Source organism: Salvelinus fontinalis, chromosome 11, assembly GCF_029448725.1.
Source record: "Salvelinus fontinalis isolate EN_2023a chromosome 11, ASM2944872v1, whole genome shotgun sequence".
In the NCBI taxonomy this organism is placed as follows: domain Eukaryota; kingdom Metazoa; phylum Chordata; class Actinopteri; order Salmoniformes; family Salmonidae; genus Salvelinus; species Salvelinus fontinalis.
Window position 1 is genome coordinate 4,609,088 of NC_074675.1, and position 17,570 is coordinate 4,626,657.

Below are 17,570 nucleotides of genomic sequence, written 5' to 3' on the forward strand. Positions count from 1 at the left end.
CAACACCTTTGATCGTTTCTAAAAATTGACAACCTGCAAAGTCTAAAGTGTTTTCTGAGAAATTCCCCAATCGTACTTCTGGTTTGCAACCAGGAGTTTGGAAGCTACAGCATTGTGACTTCTCAAAGGAGAAGTCTTTCCCCTTAATGATTCATAAGCAGTCTGCTGATGAGTTACAGTCCAGGTCCAGGTGTAGTTGAGGAGGGCTACAGGTTAAAGGGGGATATCAACCTCCTGCAGCGTTCAGTGCATTCTGTTCAGACAGCATAGTATGCTGAGGGGTAGACTACAGGGTTTCCCTCATTGCAATGGAATCAAGTGTTCCTCCTTTCACTCACTGGTGCTGTGCATGAAATATTTACACCAGATCCCTTTCTGTCTCTCAGAGCATGACAACACTTTCCATAATGGATGAATGGATTGATTCAGTACACCTGACTTTTAGATGCTACGTGTGCGTCTCCATTGTAACCTGGATTTCCATTGTAAAAAATAAAGATGTTTTTGTTGTCACACACACCAGATAGGTGCAGGGAAATGTGTTGTTTTACAGGGTCAGCCATACTAGCACAGTGCCCCTGGACCAAATTAGGCTTAAGTGCCTTGCTCAAGGGCACATAGATTTTACACCTTGTTGGCTCGGGTATTCAAACCAGCAACCTTTTGGTTACTGGCCCAACACTTTAGCTGCTACGCTACCTGCCACCCTACTACTACAGAGTCGATTGATAATACCTGAGTTCTCAGATACTGTACACACCATGCATACTGTAACATACCCAGGTTATCGTATGATATTTAACTTGTATTTGGGAATAAAGTTACGATTTTTTTCCCACTCTCACTCCCACCACCCATAGATAATTTCAAATGTATATCTTCTCATATCACAACAATTCACCCTATGACAGTGGGATTCAAAGTTGGGGTCATGAACCTCCAGTTCGGTTGCCAAAATTGTACATTTTTATAGATCTTTTTTTTTTACCGTAAAATAAGAGTACAGATTATTGTATGGGACAATATACAAACGTTTTTGAGAAAGACTATTTGAAAAATAAAATTTTATTGAGTGAATGTATTTCGTGACTATTGTCCAATGTCCTCTGTCACATAAGCAAAAGTCTTGCCTGATTATGTATGTCCAGACGTCGATTAACACCTGTTTATTATGAAAAGCACATTTATTGATGTGGAATATATTGCCTCAATGTGTTTGTACCTTTTTCATACCTTTATTGAAGTTGATTGTCAATTAGGTAATTGGTAGGGTTTGTGATGCATTCTGGGTAATAGGTATTGCTACAAGAAGCTTATAATTTCTTTGCTTGTTAGACAAGAAATCCAGGTAACAGGTTGGCTTGCTGCCGGTTAGTGCTGAGCGATTAAACAACATCAGTTCTACTTCATTCCGTTTTTTTCTGTGAGCTCAACAGTCAAATTGCACAGTATCTCTATAGATTAATCAGATCCAGCCTGAACTGTGCGATGTAGTAGGGAGTTGTAGTTTCCAGCAGGCCAATATTCTACATAGTTTAGTGCATAAAACATGGTAATTAACTACAATGACCATAATCTAATTGTCTGGTCTGTGTTTCCAAAGACAGTACAGTATGAAACTATGCATGTTTCTTTACGCCTGCTACGGAGGAGACAAGAATGTGGTATCGTGAGGGGATGTAGAGTTCAGCTGTTGCTTGGCCTGGTATCTCTACCTGAAAATACATGATCAAAGTAATTGATTGTTGGTATGCAGCAGTCATAAAAGCATGCGTTACTTACTTTGAAGAACTACTAAATTGTGATTTGTCAGACAGCATAGGCAGCAGCTCTATAGAGATTAAATGATGACTTGGAATGAATTAAGAAAGTAATCAAATAAAACAAATGTAATATACACAACAATTTAAATATTTTAAAGTAAAGTAATGTGAATAAATTATAGTTAATAAGTGATAAGAAGTAATGAATAGTCACTACCATCATGGGACTTGTATTGTTTTATTCTGTGTTGTTACAGCCTTCAACACAAATAATCGAAATCGAAAACCTTTAAAAAAAAATGATAATCTAACCGAAACCAAACCGACCTCAAAGCACTAATGTTTCAGCACTACTGCCAGGTTTACAGGCATGATTGAAGCCTGTGTTTTCTTTGGTTAGAAATTTATTTGATTCCAGTCTGTAGATCTGCGTTGTTGCAAAAGCTAAATCCAAATCCATGGTCAACTTCACAGTATTTATTGGTTACTTTTCATTTCAATAAGAATTGAAGGTTATATGTTGATGTAAAAAAAATGTACATTTACCGCTTCAAAGGTTGTCATTAGATTTGGGATGGGAGGGGTTGCGAGAAATTATTGTGAAAAAAAGTAGGTTCCCCAGAAATTCTGGTGTGAAAAAAATGGAGTGCAAGCTAAAAAAGTTTGAATACCACTGGAAGCCAAATGAGAAGGCCTAATACGATGAGTCATTATTCCTATCTGTCACAATGAAGTGGGATTCTTTCCTGTGGATCAGCGGGGAAGATCACAGTGTGGAGTGCTGGGTAGGCATGTGAGGCCCAACCCCAATCACTTCGTTATAGGAGGATGACATGGCTTAGGGACCACAGGAGAACATGCGTTCACCAGCTGCCAAGCAGGCAGATGCACCTCAGTCCTCCTCAGCCCTCGACAGAAACACTGTGGCAGACACAGTCCATGGGCCAGGCAGAATTAGTCCTATCAAACACTCCATTTCCCCATTGATCTGTGAACAGCGGTGGCGGCGCTCAGTGAGTTAGTGGAGCTCACCACAAACTCCTTCCCCTCCATTCCCGCTCCGCTCCACTCCCTCTCTCATTGATACTGCTTCAATAGTTAAAGCCTCTATTCATATCATCTATTCATATTATCTGATCCTTTCAGTAGCATTTCCACCAAAGGAACGGAGGCAATAAAGTTTTTAGCCGTGGAAGAAAAGAGCCGTTAAAATGAATAAATGAAAAGACAGTAGAAAGAGGAACGACTGGGGGGTGTTAGCTTTCTACTAGCTTCTATTAGCTTTCTAATGCTACATGCAAAATACTGGACCATCCTCCAAAGAACGAAAATGTACACTTTATATTTTTTTCATGTTTTAATATTTTGAACGGAATAGATGAAATGGTAATCCCACCATTACAACTCTCTACTGGTATGATAGAGGGAAATATCCTAACAAATGAGGGGGATTCATGCACTAGCATGCTGTGGTAAGTAGCCATACATAAATAAAACATGCATTGAATTCTATCCCCCTGAAGGCTCAGAGGCAAATCCCCATTTTCTTAAACCAGCAAGAATTCAATTATACATAGATAGTATTTAGAGATAAGTGTAGCCTTTCAAAGCATTGTTTTAGGTTTAAATAAACTTTCCGCTGTTCATCCAACCTCAGCCGCTTACAGATTAGGAAAACAAATAGGCCTAAAACTTGTGAACAGGGAGAAGTAACTCCCTCCCCTCCCTGTCCTATGCCTAGTATTGTTGTTGCAAAATGTAATGCGTACATGACAATATTCTGTTATCTTAGTGAGAAGGTGACCAACAATAACGGTGTAACCGTGTTTATGTAGGCTAGAGAGATGGCTATCAATGCCACTAAACCAGGGTGCTAAACCTGGTTCTGGAAATGACAGATTACTCAGATTACAGAGTCCTATAACTGCCTGGACACCTGGCGGGTTTATATACTCCTTAAGACGTCATTGTGATATCTTATTACTTAGCAATAATAAAGCTACAGTAGGTACAACAACCTCTAATGCCTGGTACAGAGCTATGAGAGGGCCAGGAGTCTTTCCTGACTTTGTGAGAAACTCCAGGCCTTAGTAAGATCAGGTCATCACGTCACTCTCGATGGTGGCCCCTAGTTTAATACGTGATGCCAGACTATCTCAAAAGAACACAATTCACTTGTTGGTTTAGCTATTACTTTCTGTTGACTCTTATTGAAAGGGAAATGAAGTTTGAGTATTTTTCTATTTGTCCTTGGGGAAAGTAGCATGGATATTGTCACGTTCCTGACCTATTTCTGTTAGTTTGTTGTATGTGTTAGTTGGTCAGGACGTGAGTTTGGGTGGGCATTCTATGTTTTCTGTTTCTATGTTGGTTTAAGGGTTGCCTGGTATGGCTCTCAATTAGAGGCAGGTGTTTGGCGTTTCCTCTAATTGAGAGTCATATTTAGGTAGGTTGTTTCACAGTGTTCGTTGTGGGTGGTTGTCTCCTGTGTCAGTGTTTGTCGCACCATACGGGACTGTTCGGTTTGTTTGTACATCGTTCTTTTTGTGTAGTCTATTTTTCCCTGTTCGTGCGTTCTTCGTGTTTTATGTAAGTTCGTATAGTTCAGGTCTGTCTACACATTCGTTTTGTTATTTTGTTAGTTAATTCAAGTATAGTTCGTTTTCTGTCTTCGTTGTTTTGTCGTGTCTTAAATAAATCATGTCATTTCACAACGCTGCGCCTTGGTTCAATCCATGCTCATCCTCTTCGGATGAAGAGGAGGAGGACTACCGTTACAGAACCACCCACCAAATTACCAGAACCAAGCAGCGTAATACACAGGACTACTGGAATTGGGAGGACGAGCTGGATGGAAAAGGTCCTTGGGCTCAACCAGGGGAATATCGCCGCCCCAAAGCTGAGCTGGAGGCAGCGAAAGCAGAGAGGCGGCGATATGAGGAGGCAGCAAGGAAGCAAGGCTGGAGACCGGAGAATCAAGCCCAAAACTGCAGATATGAGGGGACGCGTCTAGCACGGAAGCCCGAAAAGCCCGTGAGTACTACCCAAAAATTTCTTGGAGGGGGGGCTAAGAGGTAGTGGGCCAAGGGCAGGTAGGAGACCTGCGCCCACTTACCAGGCTAACCGTGGAGAGCGGGAGTACGGGCAGACACCGTGTTACGCAGTAGAGCGCACGGTGTCTCCTGTATGTGTGCATAGCCCAGTGCGGGTTATTCCACCTCCCGCACTGGTAGGGCTAGATTAAGCATTGAGCCAAGTGCCATGAAGCCGGCTCTACATATCTGGCCACCAGTACGTCTCCTCGGGCCGGCTTACATGGCACCAGCTTTACGCATGGTGTCCCCGGTTCGCCTACATAGCCCGGTGCGGCTTATTCCACCTCCCCGCACTGGGCGGGCGACGGGGAGCATTCAACCAGGTAAGGTTGGGCAGGCTCAGTGCTCAAGGGAGCCAGTACGCTTGCACGGTCCGGTATTTCCGGCACTACCTCCCCGCCCCAGCCCAGTACCACCAGTGCCTACACCACGCACCAGGCTTCCAGTGCGTTTCCAGAGCCCTGTTTCTCCTCCACGCACTCTCCCTATGGTGCGTGTCTCCAGCCCAGTGCCTCCAGTTCCGGCACCACGCACTAAGCCACCTGTGCGTCTCCAGAGCCCTGTACACACTGTTCCTTCTCCCCGTACTCGTCCTGATGTGCGTGCACTCAGCCCGGTGCCACCAGTGCCGGTACCACGCACCAGGCAAATAGTACGCTTTGAGAGTCCAGTGTGCCCTGTCCCTGCTCCTCGCACTAGGCTTGAAGTGCGTGTCTCCAGTCCGGTGCCTCCAGTTCCGGCACCACGCACCAGGCCTACAGTGCGTCTCAGCCGGCCAGAGTCTGCCGTCTGCGCAACGGGGCCTGAACTGTCCGTCTGCCAAGCGCCGCATGAACTGCTGGTCTGTATTGAGCCTTCAAAGCCGCCCGTCTGCCATGAGCCTACAAAGCCGCCCGTCTGCCATGAGCCTACAGAGCCTTCCGCCAGACTGGAGCCGCTAGAGCCTTCCGCCAGACAGGAGCCGCTAGAGCCTTCCACCAGACAGGAGCAGCCAAAGCCTTCCGCTAGACAGGATCAGTCTGAGCCATCCATCTCCTCAGCACCGTCTGAGCCATCCGTCTCATCAGCGCCATCTGAGCCATCCGTCTCCCCAGCGCCATCTGAGCCATCCGTCTCCCCAGCGCTGTCTAAGCCATCCGTCTGCCCAGTGCCGTCTGAGCCATCCGTCTGTCCCGAGCCATTAGAGCCGCCCGTCTGTCCCGAGCCGTCAGAGCCGTTAGTCAGTCAGGATCTGCCAGAGCCACCAACCAGACAGGATCTGCCAGAGCCGCCAACCAGACAGGATCTGCCAGAGGCGCCAACCAGACAGGATCTGCCAGAGCCACCAACCAGACAGGATCTGCCAGAGCCGCCAACCAGACAGGATCTGCCAGAGCCGCCAACCAGACAGGATCTGCCAGAGCCGCCAACCAGACAGGATCTGCCAGAGCCGCCAACCAGACAGGATCTGCCAGAGCCGCCAGCGAGCCATGAGCGTCCAGAGCCGTCAGCCAGCCATGAGCGTCCAGAGCCGTCAGCCAGCCATGAGCGTCCAGAGCCGTCAGCCAGCCATGAGCGTCCAGAGCCGTCAGCCAGCCATGAGCGTCCAGAGCCGTCAGCCAGCCATGAGCGTCCAGAGCCGTCAGCGAGCCATGAGCGTCCAGAGCCGTCAGCCAGCCATGAGCGTCCAGAGCCGTCAGCCAGCCATGAGCGTCCAGAGCCGTCAGCCAGCCATGAGCGTCCAGAGCCGTCAGCCAGCCATGAGCGTCCAGAGCCGTCAGCCAGCCATGAGCGTCCAGAGCTGCCATGTATCCAGAACTGCCCCTCAGTCCAGAGCTGTCTCTCTGTCCGGAGCTGCCCTTCAGTCCGGAGTTGCCCCTCTATCCTGAGCTACCTCTCTATCCTGAGCTACCTCTCTATCTACCTCTCTATTCTCACCTACCTCTATGTCCTGAGCTACCTTGTCCCGGAGCTGTCCCTTTATTTTGTGTTGCATATATTAGGTGGGTGGAATAGAGGGGTGGTCATTCTGAGGGGGATTAGCAAGCTGGGATTGACTATGGTGGGGTGGGGACCTCGTCCTGAGCCTGAGCCACCACCGTGGTCAGATGCCCACCCAGACCCTCCCCTAAACTTTGTGCTGGTGCGCCCGGAGTTCGCACCTTAAGGGGGGGGGGGGTTATGTCACGTTCCTGACCTATTTCTGTTAGTTTGTTGTATGTGTTAGTTGGTCAGGACGTGAGTTTGGGTGGGCATTCTATGTTTTCTGTTTCTATGTTGGTTTAAGGGTTGCCTGGTATGGCTCTCAATTAGAGGCAGGTGTTTGGCGTTTCCTCTAATTGAGAGTCATATTTAGGTAGGTTGTTTCACAGTGTTCGTTGTGGGTGGTTGTCTCCTGTGTCAGTGTTTGTCGCACCATACGGGACTGTTCGGTTTGTTTGTACATCGTTCTTTTTGTGTAGTCTATTTTTCCCTGTTCGTGCGTTCTTCGTGTTTTATGTAAGTTCGTATAGTTCAGGTCTGTCTACACATTCGTTTTGTTATTTTGTTAGTTAATTCAAGTATAGTTCGTTTTCTGTCTTCGTTGTTTTGTCGTGTCTTAAATAAATCATGTCATTTCACAACGCTGCGCCTTGGTTCAATCCATGCTCATCCTCTTCGGATGAAGAGGAGGAGGACTACCGTTACAGATATACACCTCTGAGATGTTTTAGTTATATTTTAGAGAAGCAGAAAATTTCTTCATCCAGACACACAGTACATTAAAAGGATGTATTTCTTGTTGAGTTTTTGCCTGTTTGTTTCATCATCACACCTTAAGATACATTTCTAAACAGATGAAAAATATCTTGACTACGGAGTGCAGTGAAAGACTGGTTGCAAACACAGCCACCAGGTATACAGTATGACCGGAACAACAGTATGACCTGAACAACATAAAAGTTCACAAAACCCCAGAAAAAAAACAGATCTTACTGTGTTGCTAGATATTGCTGCACTGTTGGAGCTAGAAACACAAGCCTTTCGCTGCACCCGCGATAACATCTGCAAAACTGTGTACGTGACCAATAAACTTTGATTTGATTTGATAGAAAAAAACTCCACCAGCCAGAGGAAGATAGTCAAAGTCATGGTTAACAAACCTCCACCAGCCAGAGGAAGATAGTCAAAGTCATGGTTAACAATCCTCCACCAGCCAGAGGAAGATAGTCAAAGTCATGGTTAACAAACCTCCACCAGCCAGAGGAAGATAGTCAAAGTCATGGTTAATAACAAACCTCCACCAGCCAGAGGAAGATAGTCAAAGTCATGGTTAACAAACCTCCACCAGCCAGAGGAAGATAGTCATGGTTAACAAACCTCCACCAGCCAGAGGAAGATAGTCAAAGTCATGGTTAACAAACCTCCACCAGCCAGAGGAAGATAGTCAAAGTCACGGTTAACAAACCTCCACCAGCCAGAGGAAGATAGTCAAAGTCATGGTTAACAAACCTCCACCAGCCAGAGGAAGATAGTCAAAGTCATGGTTAACAAACCTCCACCAGCCAGAGGAAGATAGTCAAAGTCATGGTTAACAAACCTCCACCAGCAAGAGGAAGATAGTCAAAGTCATGGTTAACAAACCTCCACCAGCCAGAGGAAGATAGTCATGGTTAACAAACCTCCACCAGCCAGAGGAAGATAGTCAAAGTCATGGTTAACAAACCTCCACCAGCCAGAGGAAGATAGTCAAAGTCATGGTTAACAAACCTCCACCAGCCAGAGGAAGATAGTCAAAGTCATGGTTAAGAAGCCTCCACCAGCCAGAGGAAGATAGTCAAAGTCATGGTTAACAAACCTCCACCAGCCAGAGGAAGATAGTCAAAGTCATGGTTAAGAAGCCTCCACCAGCCAGAGGAAGATAGTCAAAGTCATGGTTAACAAACCTCCACCAGCCAGAGGAAGATAGTCAAAGTCATGGTTAACAAACCTCCACCAGCCAGAGGAAGATAGTCAAAGTCATGGTTAACAAACCTCCACCAGCCAGAGGAACATAGTCAAAGTCATGGTTAACACACCTCCACCAGCCAGAGGAACATAGTCAAAGTCACGGTTAACAAACCTCCACCAGCCAGAGGAAGATAGTCAAAGTCACGGTTAACAAACCTCCACCAGCCAGAGGAAGATAGTCAAAGTCATGGTTAACACACCTCCACCAGCCAGAGGAAGATAGTCAAAGTCACGGTTAACAAACCTCCACCAGCCAGAGGAAGATAGTCATGGTTAACAAACCTCCACCAGCCAGAGGAAGATAGTCAAAGTCATGGTTAACAAACCTCCACCAGCCAGAGGAAGATAGTCAAAGTCATGGTTAACACACCTCTACCAGCCAGAGGAAGATAGTCAAAGTCATGGTTAACAAACCTCCACCAGCCAGAGGAAGATAGTCAAAGTCATGGTTAACAAACCTCCACCAGCCAGAGGAAGATAGTCAAAGTCATGGTTAACACACCTCCACCAGCCAGAGGAAGATAGTCAAAGTCATGGTTAACAAACCTCCACCAGCCAGAGGAAGATAGTCATGGTTAACAAACCTCCACCAGCCAGAGGAAGATAGTCATGGTTAACAAACCTCCACCAGCCAGAGGAAGATAGTCAAAGTCATGGTTAACAAACCTCCACCAGCCAGAGGAAGATAGTCAAAGTCATGGTTAACACACCTCCACCAGCCAGAGGAAGATAGTCAAAGTCATGGTTAACAAACCTCCACCAGCCAGAGGAAGATAGTCAAAGTCATGGTTAACAAACCTCCACCAGCCAGAGGAACATAGTCAAAGTCATGGTTAACAAACCTCCACCAGCCAGAGGAAGATAGTCAAAGTCACGGTTAACAAACCTCCACCAGCCAGAGGAAGATAGTCAAAGTCATGGTTAACAAACCTCCACCAGCCAGAGGAACATAGTCAAAGTCATGGTTAACAAATCTCCACCAGCCAGAGGAAGATAGTCAAAGTCATGGTTAACAAACCTCCACCAGCCAGAGGAAGATAGTCAAAGTCATGGTTAACAAGCCTCCACCAGCCAGAGGAAGATAGTCAAAGTCATGGTTAACAAACCTCCACCAGCCAGAGGAAGATAGTCAAAGTCATGGTTAACAAACCTCCACCAGCCAGAGGAAGATAGTCAAAGTCATGGTTAATAACAAACCTCCACCAGCCAGAGGAAGATAGTCATGGTTAACAAACCTCCACCAGCCAGAGGAAGATAGTCAAAGTCATGGTTAACAAACCTCCACCAGCCAGAGGAAGATAGTCAAAGTCATGGTTAACAAACCTCCACCAGCCAGAGGAAGATAGTCAAAGTCACGGTTAACAAGCCTCCACCAGCCAGAGGAAGATAGTCAAAGTCATGGTTAACAAACCTCCACCAGCCAGAGGAAGATAGTCAAAGTCATGGTTAATAACAAACCTCCACCAGCCAGAGGAAGATAGTCAAAGTCATGGTTAACAAACCTCCACCAGCCAGAGGAAGATAGTCAAAGTCATGGTTAACAAACCTCCACCAGCCAGAGGAAGATAGTCAAAGTCATGGTTAACAAACCTCCACCAGCCAGAGGAATATAGTCAAAGTCACGGTTAACAAACCTCCACCAGCCAGAGGAAGATAGTCAAAGTCACGGTTAATAACAAACCTCCACCAGCCAGAGGAAGATAGTCAAAGTCATGGTTAACAAACCTCCACCAGCCAGAGGAAGATAGTCAAAGTCATGGTTAACAAACCTCCACCAGCCAGAGGAAGATAGTCAAAGTCACGGTTAACAAGCCTCCACCAGCCAGAGGAAGATAGTCAAAGTCATGGTTAACAAACCTCCACCAGCCAGAGGAAGATAGTCAAAGTCATGGTTAATAACAAACCTCCACCAGCCAGAGGAAGATAGTCAAAGTCATGGTTAACAAACCTCCACCAGCCAGAGGAAGATAGTCAAAGTCATGGTTAACAAACCTCCACCAGCCAGAGGAAGATAGTCAAAGTCATGGTTAACAAACCTCCACCAGCCAGAGGAAGATAGTCAAAGTCACGGTTAACAAACCTCCACCAGCCAGAGGAAGATAGTCAAAGTCACGGTTAATAACAAACCTCCACCAGCCAGAGGAAGATAGTCAAAGTCATGGTTAACAAACCTCCACCAGCCAGAGGAAGATAGTCAAAGTCATGGTTAACAAACCTCCACCAGCCAGAGGAAGATAGTCAAAGTCATGGTTAACAAACCTCCACCAGCCAGAGGAACATAGTCAAAGTCATGGTTAACACACCTCCACCAGCCAGAGGAACATAGTCAAAGTCACGGTTAACAAACCTCCACCAGCCAGAGGAAGATAGTCAAAGTCACGGTTAACAAACCTCCACCAGCCAGAGGAAGATAGTCAAAGTCATGGTTAACACACCTCCACCAGCCAGAGGAAGATAGTCAAAGTCACGGTTAACAAACCTCCACCAGCCAGAGGAAGATAGTCAAAGTCATGGTTAACAAACCTCCACCAGCCAGAGGAAGATAGTCAAAGTCACGGTTAACAAACCTCCACCAGCCAGAGGAAGATAGTCAAAGTCACGGTTAATAACAAACCTCCACCAGCCAGAGGAAGATAGTCAAAGTCATGGTTAACAAACCTCCACCAGCCAGAGGAAGATAGTCAAAGTCATGGTTAACAAACCTCCACCAGCCAGAGGAAGATAGTCAAAGTCATGGTTAACAAACCTCCACCAGCCAGAGGAACATAGTCAAAGTCATGGTTAACACACCTCCACCAGCCAGAGGAACATAGTCAAAGTCACGGTTAACAAACCTCCACCAGCCAGAGGAAGATAGTCAAAGTCACGGTTAACAAACCTCCACCAGCCAGAGGAAGATAGTCAAAGTCATGGTTAACACACCTCCACCAGCCAGAGGAAGATAGTCAAAGTCACGGTTAACAAACCTCCACCAGCCAGAGGAAGATAGTCATGGTTAACAAACCTCCACCAGCCAGAGGAAGATAGTCAAAATCATGGTTAACAAACCTCCACCAGCCAGAGGAAGATAGTCAAAGTCATGGTTAACACACCTCCACCAGCCAGAGGAAGATAGTCAAAGTCATGGTTAACAAACCTCCACCAGCCAGAGGAAGATAGTCATGGTTAACAAACCTCCACCAGCCAGAGGAAGATAGTCATGGTTAACAAACCTCCACCAGCCAGAGGAAGATAGTCAAAGTCATGGTTAACAAACCTCCACCAGCCAGAGGAAGATAGTCAAAGTCATGGTTAACACACCTCCACCAGCCAGAGGAAGATAGTCAAAGTCATGGTTAACAAACCTCCACCAGCCAGAGGAAGATAGTCAAAGTCATGGTTAACAAACCTCCACCAGCCAGAGGAACATAGTCAAAGTCATGGTTAACAAACCTCCACCAGCCAGAGGAAGATAGTCAAAGTCACGGTTAACAAACCTCCACCAGCCAGAGGAAGATAGTCAAAGTCATGGTTAACAAACCTCCACCAGCCAGAGGAACATAGTCAAAGTCATGGTTAACAAATCTCCACCAGCCAGAGGAAGATAGTCAAAGTCATGGTTAACAAACCTCCACCAGCCAGAGGAAGATAGTCAAAGTCATGGTTAACAAACCTCCACCAGCCAGAGGAAGATAGTCAAAGTCATGGTTAACAAACCTCCACCAGCCAGAGGAAGATAGTCAAAGTCATGGTTAACAAACCTCCACCAGCCAGAGGAAGATAGTCAAAGTCATGGTTAACAAACCTCCACCAGCCAGAGGAAGATAGTCAAAGTCACGGTTAACAAACCTCCACCAGCCAGAGGAAGATAGTCAAAGTCACGGTTAATAACAAACCTCCACCAGCCAGAGGAAGATAGTCAAAGTCATGGTTAACAAACCTCCACCAGCCAGAGGAAGATAGTCAAAGTCATGGTTAACAAACCTCCACCAGCCAGAGGAAGATAGTCAAAGTCATGGTTAACAAACCTCCACCAGCCAGAGGAAGATAGTCAAAGTCACGGTTAACAATGGCTGTGGGTAAATGTTGTCTCCGTACATCAACCTTGGAGCTATCAAGCTGAGGGGGAGCAAGTCTTTACTCATGATCCTCCATCCTTCATTGAGGCTTGTCGCCATTTTTCAGTGTTCAGGTGTGTATGTTGTGTGTATGGTGTGTGTATTCATATTTCTCAGTTGGAAAGGTCAGGCAGTGACTGAGTGACTGTGTGACTGTATTATTTTGTGACTGTGTGACTGTATGACTATTATTTTGTGACTGTATTATTTTGTGAGTGTATTATTGTGTGACTGTGTGCAGACCGTCCTCATTATCTCTACTAACAGCCACGCACTACCAATCTCCAGAGATATCCTCATATGAACACAAACAGTGTGTGTGTGTGTGTGTGTGTGTGTGTGTGTGTGTGTGTGTGTGTGTGTGTGTGTGTGTGTGTGTGTGTGTGTGTGTGTGTGTGTGTGTGTGTGTGTGTGTGTGTGTGTGTGTGTGTGTGTGTGTGTGTGTGTGTGTGTGTGTGTGTGTGTGTGTGTGTGCGTTGCAAGGTGCCGAATAGAGCAGGAATCTACATAGCCGAGGCAACAGGCTTGTTTAATGATAAAACACATTAATAATGATGACAAGCAGGGGCTCAGTGAGTGCAGCAGAGCTGAAAAGACTCAAATGGAAGACAACAAATTATGCGTGAATGCCTCCATTACATTCAACAAATTACATTTAGCATCTAGACACCCACTCTCTGTATCCCACACCCTAAACCCTCTCCATTTTCTCTTCAACAATCGCTCTCTCTCACACTTTCAAACACACACACATGCACTATCCAAAGATCCTAGGATCTCTCCCTTGCAAAAAGCATACAGTCCATTAACCACCACCAGAGTATAAACTCTCCAAACAAACAGCCCCTCTTGATGATAAACAGTCTCAATGCAAATATCTCTTATTTAGATCTTTTTCCACTTGACTGCCAGTATATCTGTTGAGCTGTGAGCTGTGAGCTGTTTGAAGTAAGACAGATGGGAATCCCATGTCTGTTTTAGAAAAGTCTACTCTACCTAAATGTCTCTCAAAAAATGAGCAGCTTTGTGCTCATGTGGATCGTCACAACTCTCCAGAAAAAATCGAAGTAAAAAGATTTCCTTTAAGCGTCTCCGTGCACCCCTGCAGGTTAGCGTGCAGCTCGAGCTGCGTTGCCTCAGCAGTTTAGCATGTTAAACACTGTTACGGTGCATTACCATTAGTCCTCCTGTCTTCTGCATTCGAAGGCTTTACTCAACAAAGATGCCCATGTTTGTTTGTGTTTTGTTTCTGGCTCATGCAAATTAGCATATTTTATGAATATTCATTTTTAACAGGGACTTGGGGACATGAGATGGCGGTACTAGGGCGGAGCTGAAATATTACCATTTTCCGGAAGCGCTTTTACCCCCTCTTCGTTTTTGATCAGAATTCATCATAGTGAGACGGGTGGAAGTCACGCTTGAATATAGCTGTGGGAAGCCTCTGGCTATTGGAGAGATGTGTTACCTCTCTTTCTGAGGGGTTGGGGTAAATGCGGAGGACACATTTCGGTTGAATGCATTCAGTTGTGCAACTGACGAGGTATCCCCTTTCCTATCCGTCCTTCATTTCGTCTTGTTTTGAATCCTTCTTGTTAGCTGGAAGTAGCAGCTTTTTTTCTTCACTTTAGATCCTGTCTCTCTTGCCTGTTGTGTTCCTCTGATCCCCTCTCACATGCAGGCCTGACTGGCAGCCAAGTGACAGCAGCCTATCCCTCTAGCCTCACACTGTTAGCACCTCAGTCATCTCCATATCTCTCTCTCCTCATCTCCCTCTCTCCCTCTCTCTTGCTCTCTCTCTCTCTGTACCTTTATCAGCTCTCTCTCAAAAGCTTCCAATTTAGATCAGTCCTCCTAATTGAAGAGACAATTGAAGAGACGTTGGTGAAACCACCTTGAGACACTAGTTCATTAAATCAGGTCTGAAAGACAGCATTTGTGTACGCCTTGGGGAGTTTGTTGGGCTTTTGATTAAAGCGCTGTCGCTCCTTTGTACGTGCTCTCTGGTTTTCTCCCTCTATCACACAGGCAGTGTGTTCATATGTTTATGCTACTTTCTTTCAGCTATGGAGCGTTGTTTTGATGTCAGTCATAGGAAACTGAGTGGACAACGGAGGTTATCACAAAGGACTGATAGTTTTCAACGTGAATGTCAGTGAGGCTAAATAATGAATAATACTTTAACAATAAACTATTTGCATTAACATTATAGATGCATGAATAGTGTCAAAGGGCCCCAAGGATTTAATTAACTGCAGTGCGATATCAATATGTTAAACCCACAATGTTATGCAAACACCAGCTCCAATGTGCTCTTTAGCTCTGACGGTGGAAGCTTGACTGTGTCTTGACTTCACTACTATAGGTGCAAAACAGTCTACTGCAGAACTTTAAAGGCCACAGGCTTACTTTTAATATCACTCAATACTTTTTGGAATCAAACTTTGACTCTATACTTCTGACTTACCAACCATGAATTTGCAACGAATCAGCAACTGAAAATGTTTCACTTAACCTAAAAGTAGAAAAAGTATTGAACAAACCAAACCTAAGAGGACTGATTTAAAATTATATTAACACTCAATCGATTTTAGAAGCTTTGTTTTGAGCAGTGAAGACCCATCTACAATACAGTATGTTCATTCAAACCGACACATTCATCGAGCAGGAGAGGCCGCTGAGGGGAGGACGGCTTATAATATTGTCTGGAACGGAGCAATGAAATGGGATCAAGCACATAGAATTCATGTATTTGATTCATTCCACTTACTCCGCTCCAGTCATTACCACGACAACATCCTCCCCAATTAAGGTGCCACCAACCTCCTGTGTCACACACCTTTTCCACAATCATCTCCACCCCCTCCTCAACGACAGCTTGGCATTACAATGCGAAGGGTTTCAAAGCGTGAGACAAGATGGAACCAGCCTGGCTAAAGCTGCTATAGAACAAGATGGAACCAGCCTGGCTAAAGCTGCTAGAGAACAAGATGGAACCAGCCTGGCTAAAGCTGCTAGAGAACAAGATGGAACCAGCCTGGCTAAAGCTGCTAGAGAACAAGATGGAACCAGCCTGGCTAAAGCTGCTAGAGGACAAGATGGAACCAGCCTGGCTAAAGCTGCTAGAGAACAAGATGGAACCAGCCTGGCTAAAGCTGCTAGAGGACAAGATGTAACCAGCCTGGCTAAAGCTGCTAGAGGACAAGATGGAACCCGCCGGGCTAAAGCTGCTAGAGAACAAGATGGAACCAGCCTGGCTAAAGCTGCTAGAGGACAATATGTAACCAGCCTGGCTAAAGCTGTTAGAGGAGATATAAAGCTGTCAGTCACCTCTAATCCTATACTACTTTCGTACCCATTTAAACCACCATCCCAGGCCTACCACTCAGGGCACAAAAAAGAACAGCTCCCACAAATGGATAACCCATGGTTCGTGCAAGAGAATAGAAATGGAAACCAGCGTCCCAAATGGACTTTTGACATTCCAAGCATAACCATGTCTAGGCAGTGTCTACCTTTTCCTTATTAGAGTCAGGGGTACCTAGGTGTCTTTACTCAATGCACCAAGGTCCTCTAGAAAACTAGCCTGTAAAAGACAGAGACAAGACAGTAAGCTGGGCGAGGGAACGAGGCTTAGGTGAAGATTACGACATACACAAAAGCCAACAGTAGTAAATTCCCTTCGCTTAGTGTCTCACCTCAGCTTACCCTGACAAGAGATTGCTACTGTGTGTGGGATATATAAGACCAATGCAGTGGAGGCTGGTGGGGGGAGTTATAGGAGGATGGGATGATTGTACTAGCTGGAATGGAATTAATGGAACAGAGTCAAACATGTGATTTACATATGTTTGATACAGTTCCATATATTCCATTCCAGGTATTACAATGACCCTGTCCTTCTATAGCTCCTCCTGAGGTGGTCCAAAAGCATATTGGTTTGTGTTCCCTTAAACAAAGTAAATGCCTGTCCTGTGTCGCATTGATTTCAGTCCTCCACACAACCTATATTTTTCAGTTCCTTTTCAGATAATTAAAACTTTTAGTTTGTAATCACTAACCTGTTGGCTTTTGTACAAGTGAATTGTGGCTGGTTATTTTCTGTCATTTTCTCTTGAGACCCTTGTCACTGACGTCCTAATTGACTCCAGATGTACCCACATGCTAGTAGCAGGTGTGTGGAGTGAACAAATTAGTGCTTGTGACCAACATTCAAACACCTTTTCCAAGTTGTTTTTATTAATATATTCCACAAGCACCTGTCTCAGGTTAGATATCCGTAGAGGGAGGATTTTAATTCAATATGAAAGCATTCCTCTATTGTACTTGTGTGTGGATGTGCAATATATTCTGTTCAGTTGTTTCTGTTTGTCCAGATTGGAGTTAACATTGAAGTGTAGATAAACAGCCGGGGATTATGTCGTGTCTGTGGTGATCGGTCTGGGTGGATAGTAGTCTAGACTAAACAGGATTGAAAATGTTCTTTGAGCTCTCGATCAATAACTGAATTTTAATAGCCCTCAAAGGTTAATCAAGTTCATGTGATTTGATCGTAAGCAAGTTGTTGGAGCAGGTCCTTAGCTTGGAGTATGAAGATGGGGAACTGAAGGCAACCTTAATATCGGCATCAGGAATAAGTTACTACG

At 45.4% G+C, this 17,570-nt stretch overlaps 1 protein-coding gene across 2 annotated transcripts in view; it reads right to left on the minus strand.

Annotated features, from left to right (window-relative positions):
* LOC129864900 (pleiotrophin-A-like) overlaps positions 1 to 17,570 on the minus strand; it is a 60,143-nt gene that overhangs the window by 20,933 nt on the left and 21,640 nt on the right. Inside the window, exon 1 of one of the 2 annotated variants that reach the window (XM_055937214.1) lies at positions 1,783 to 1,835. The exons of the other annotated variant lie outside the window; for it this stretch is intronic. Within the exon in view, the coding sequence (XP_055793189.1) occupies positions 1,783 to 1,820 (38 nt within the window). The 5' untranslated portion in view covers positions 1,821 to 1,835. Of the gene's footprint in view, positions 1 to 1,782; positions 1,836 to 17,570 lie in introns of those variants that run through there. 2 annotated transcript variants of the gene reach the window in all.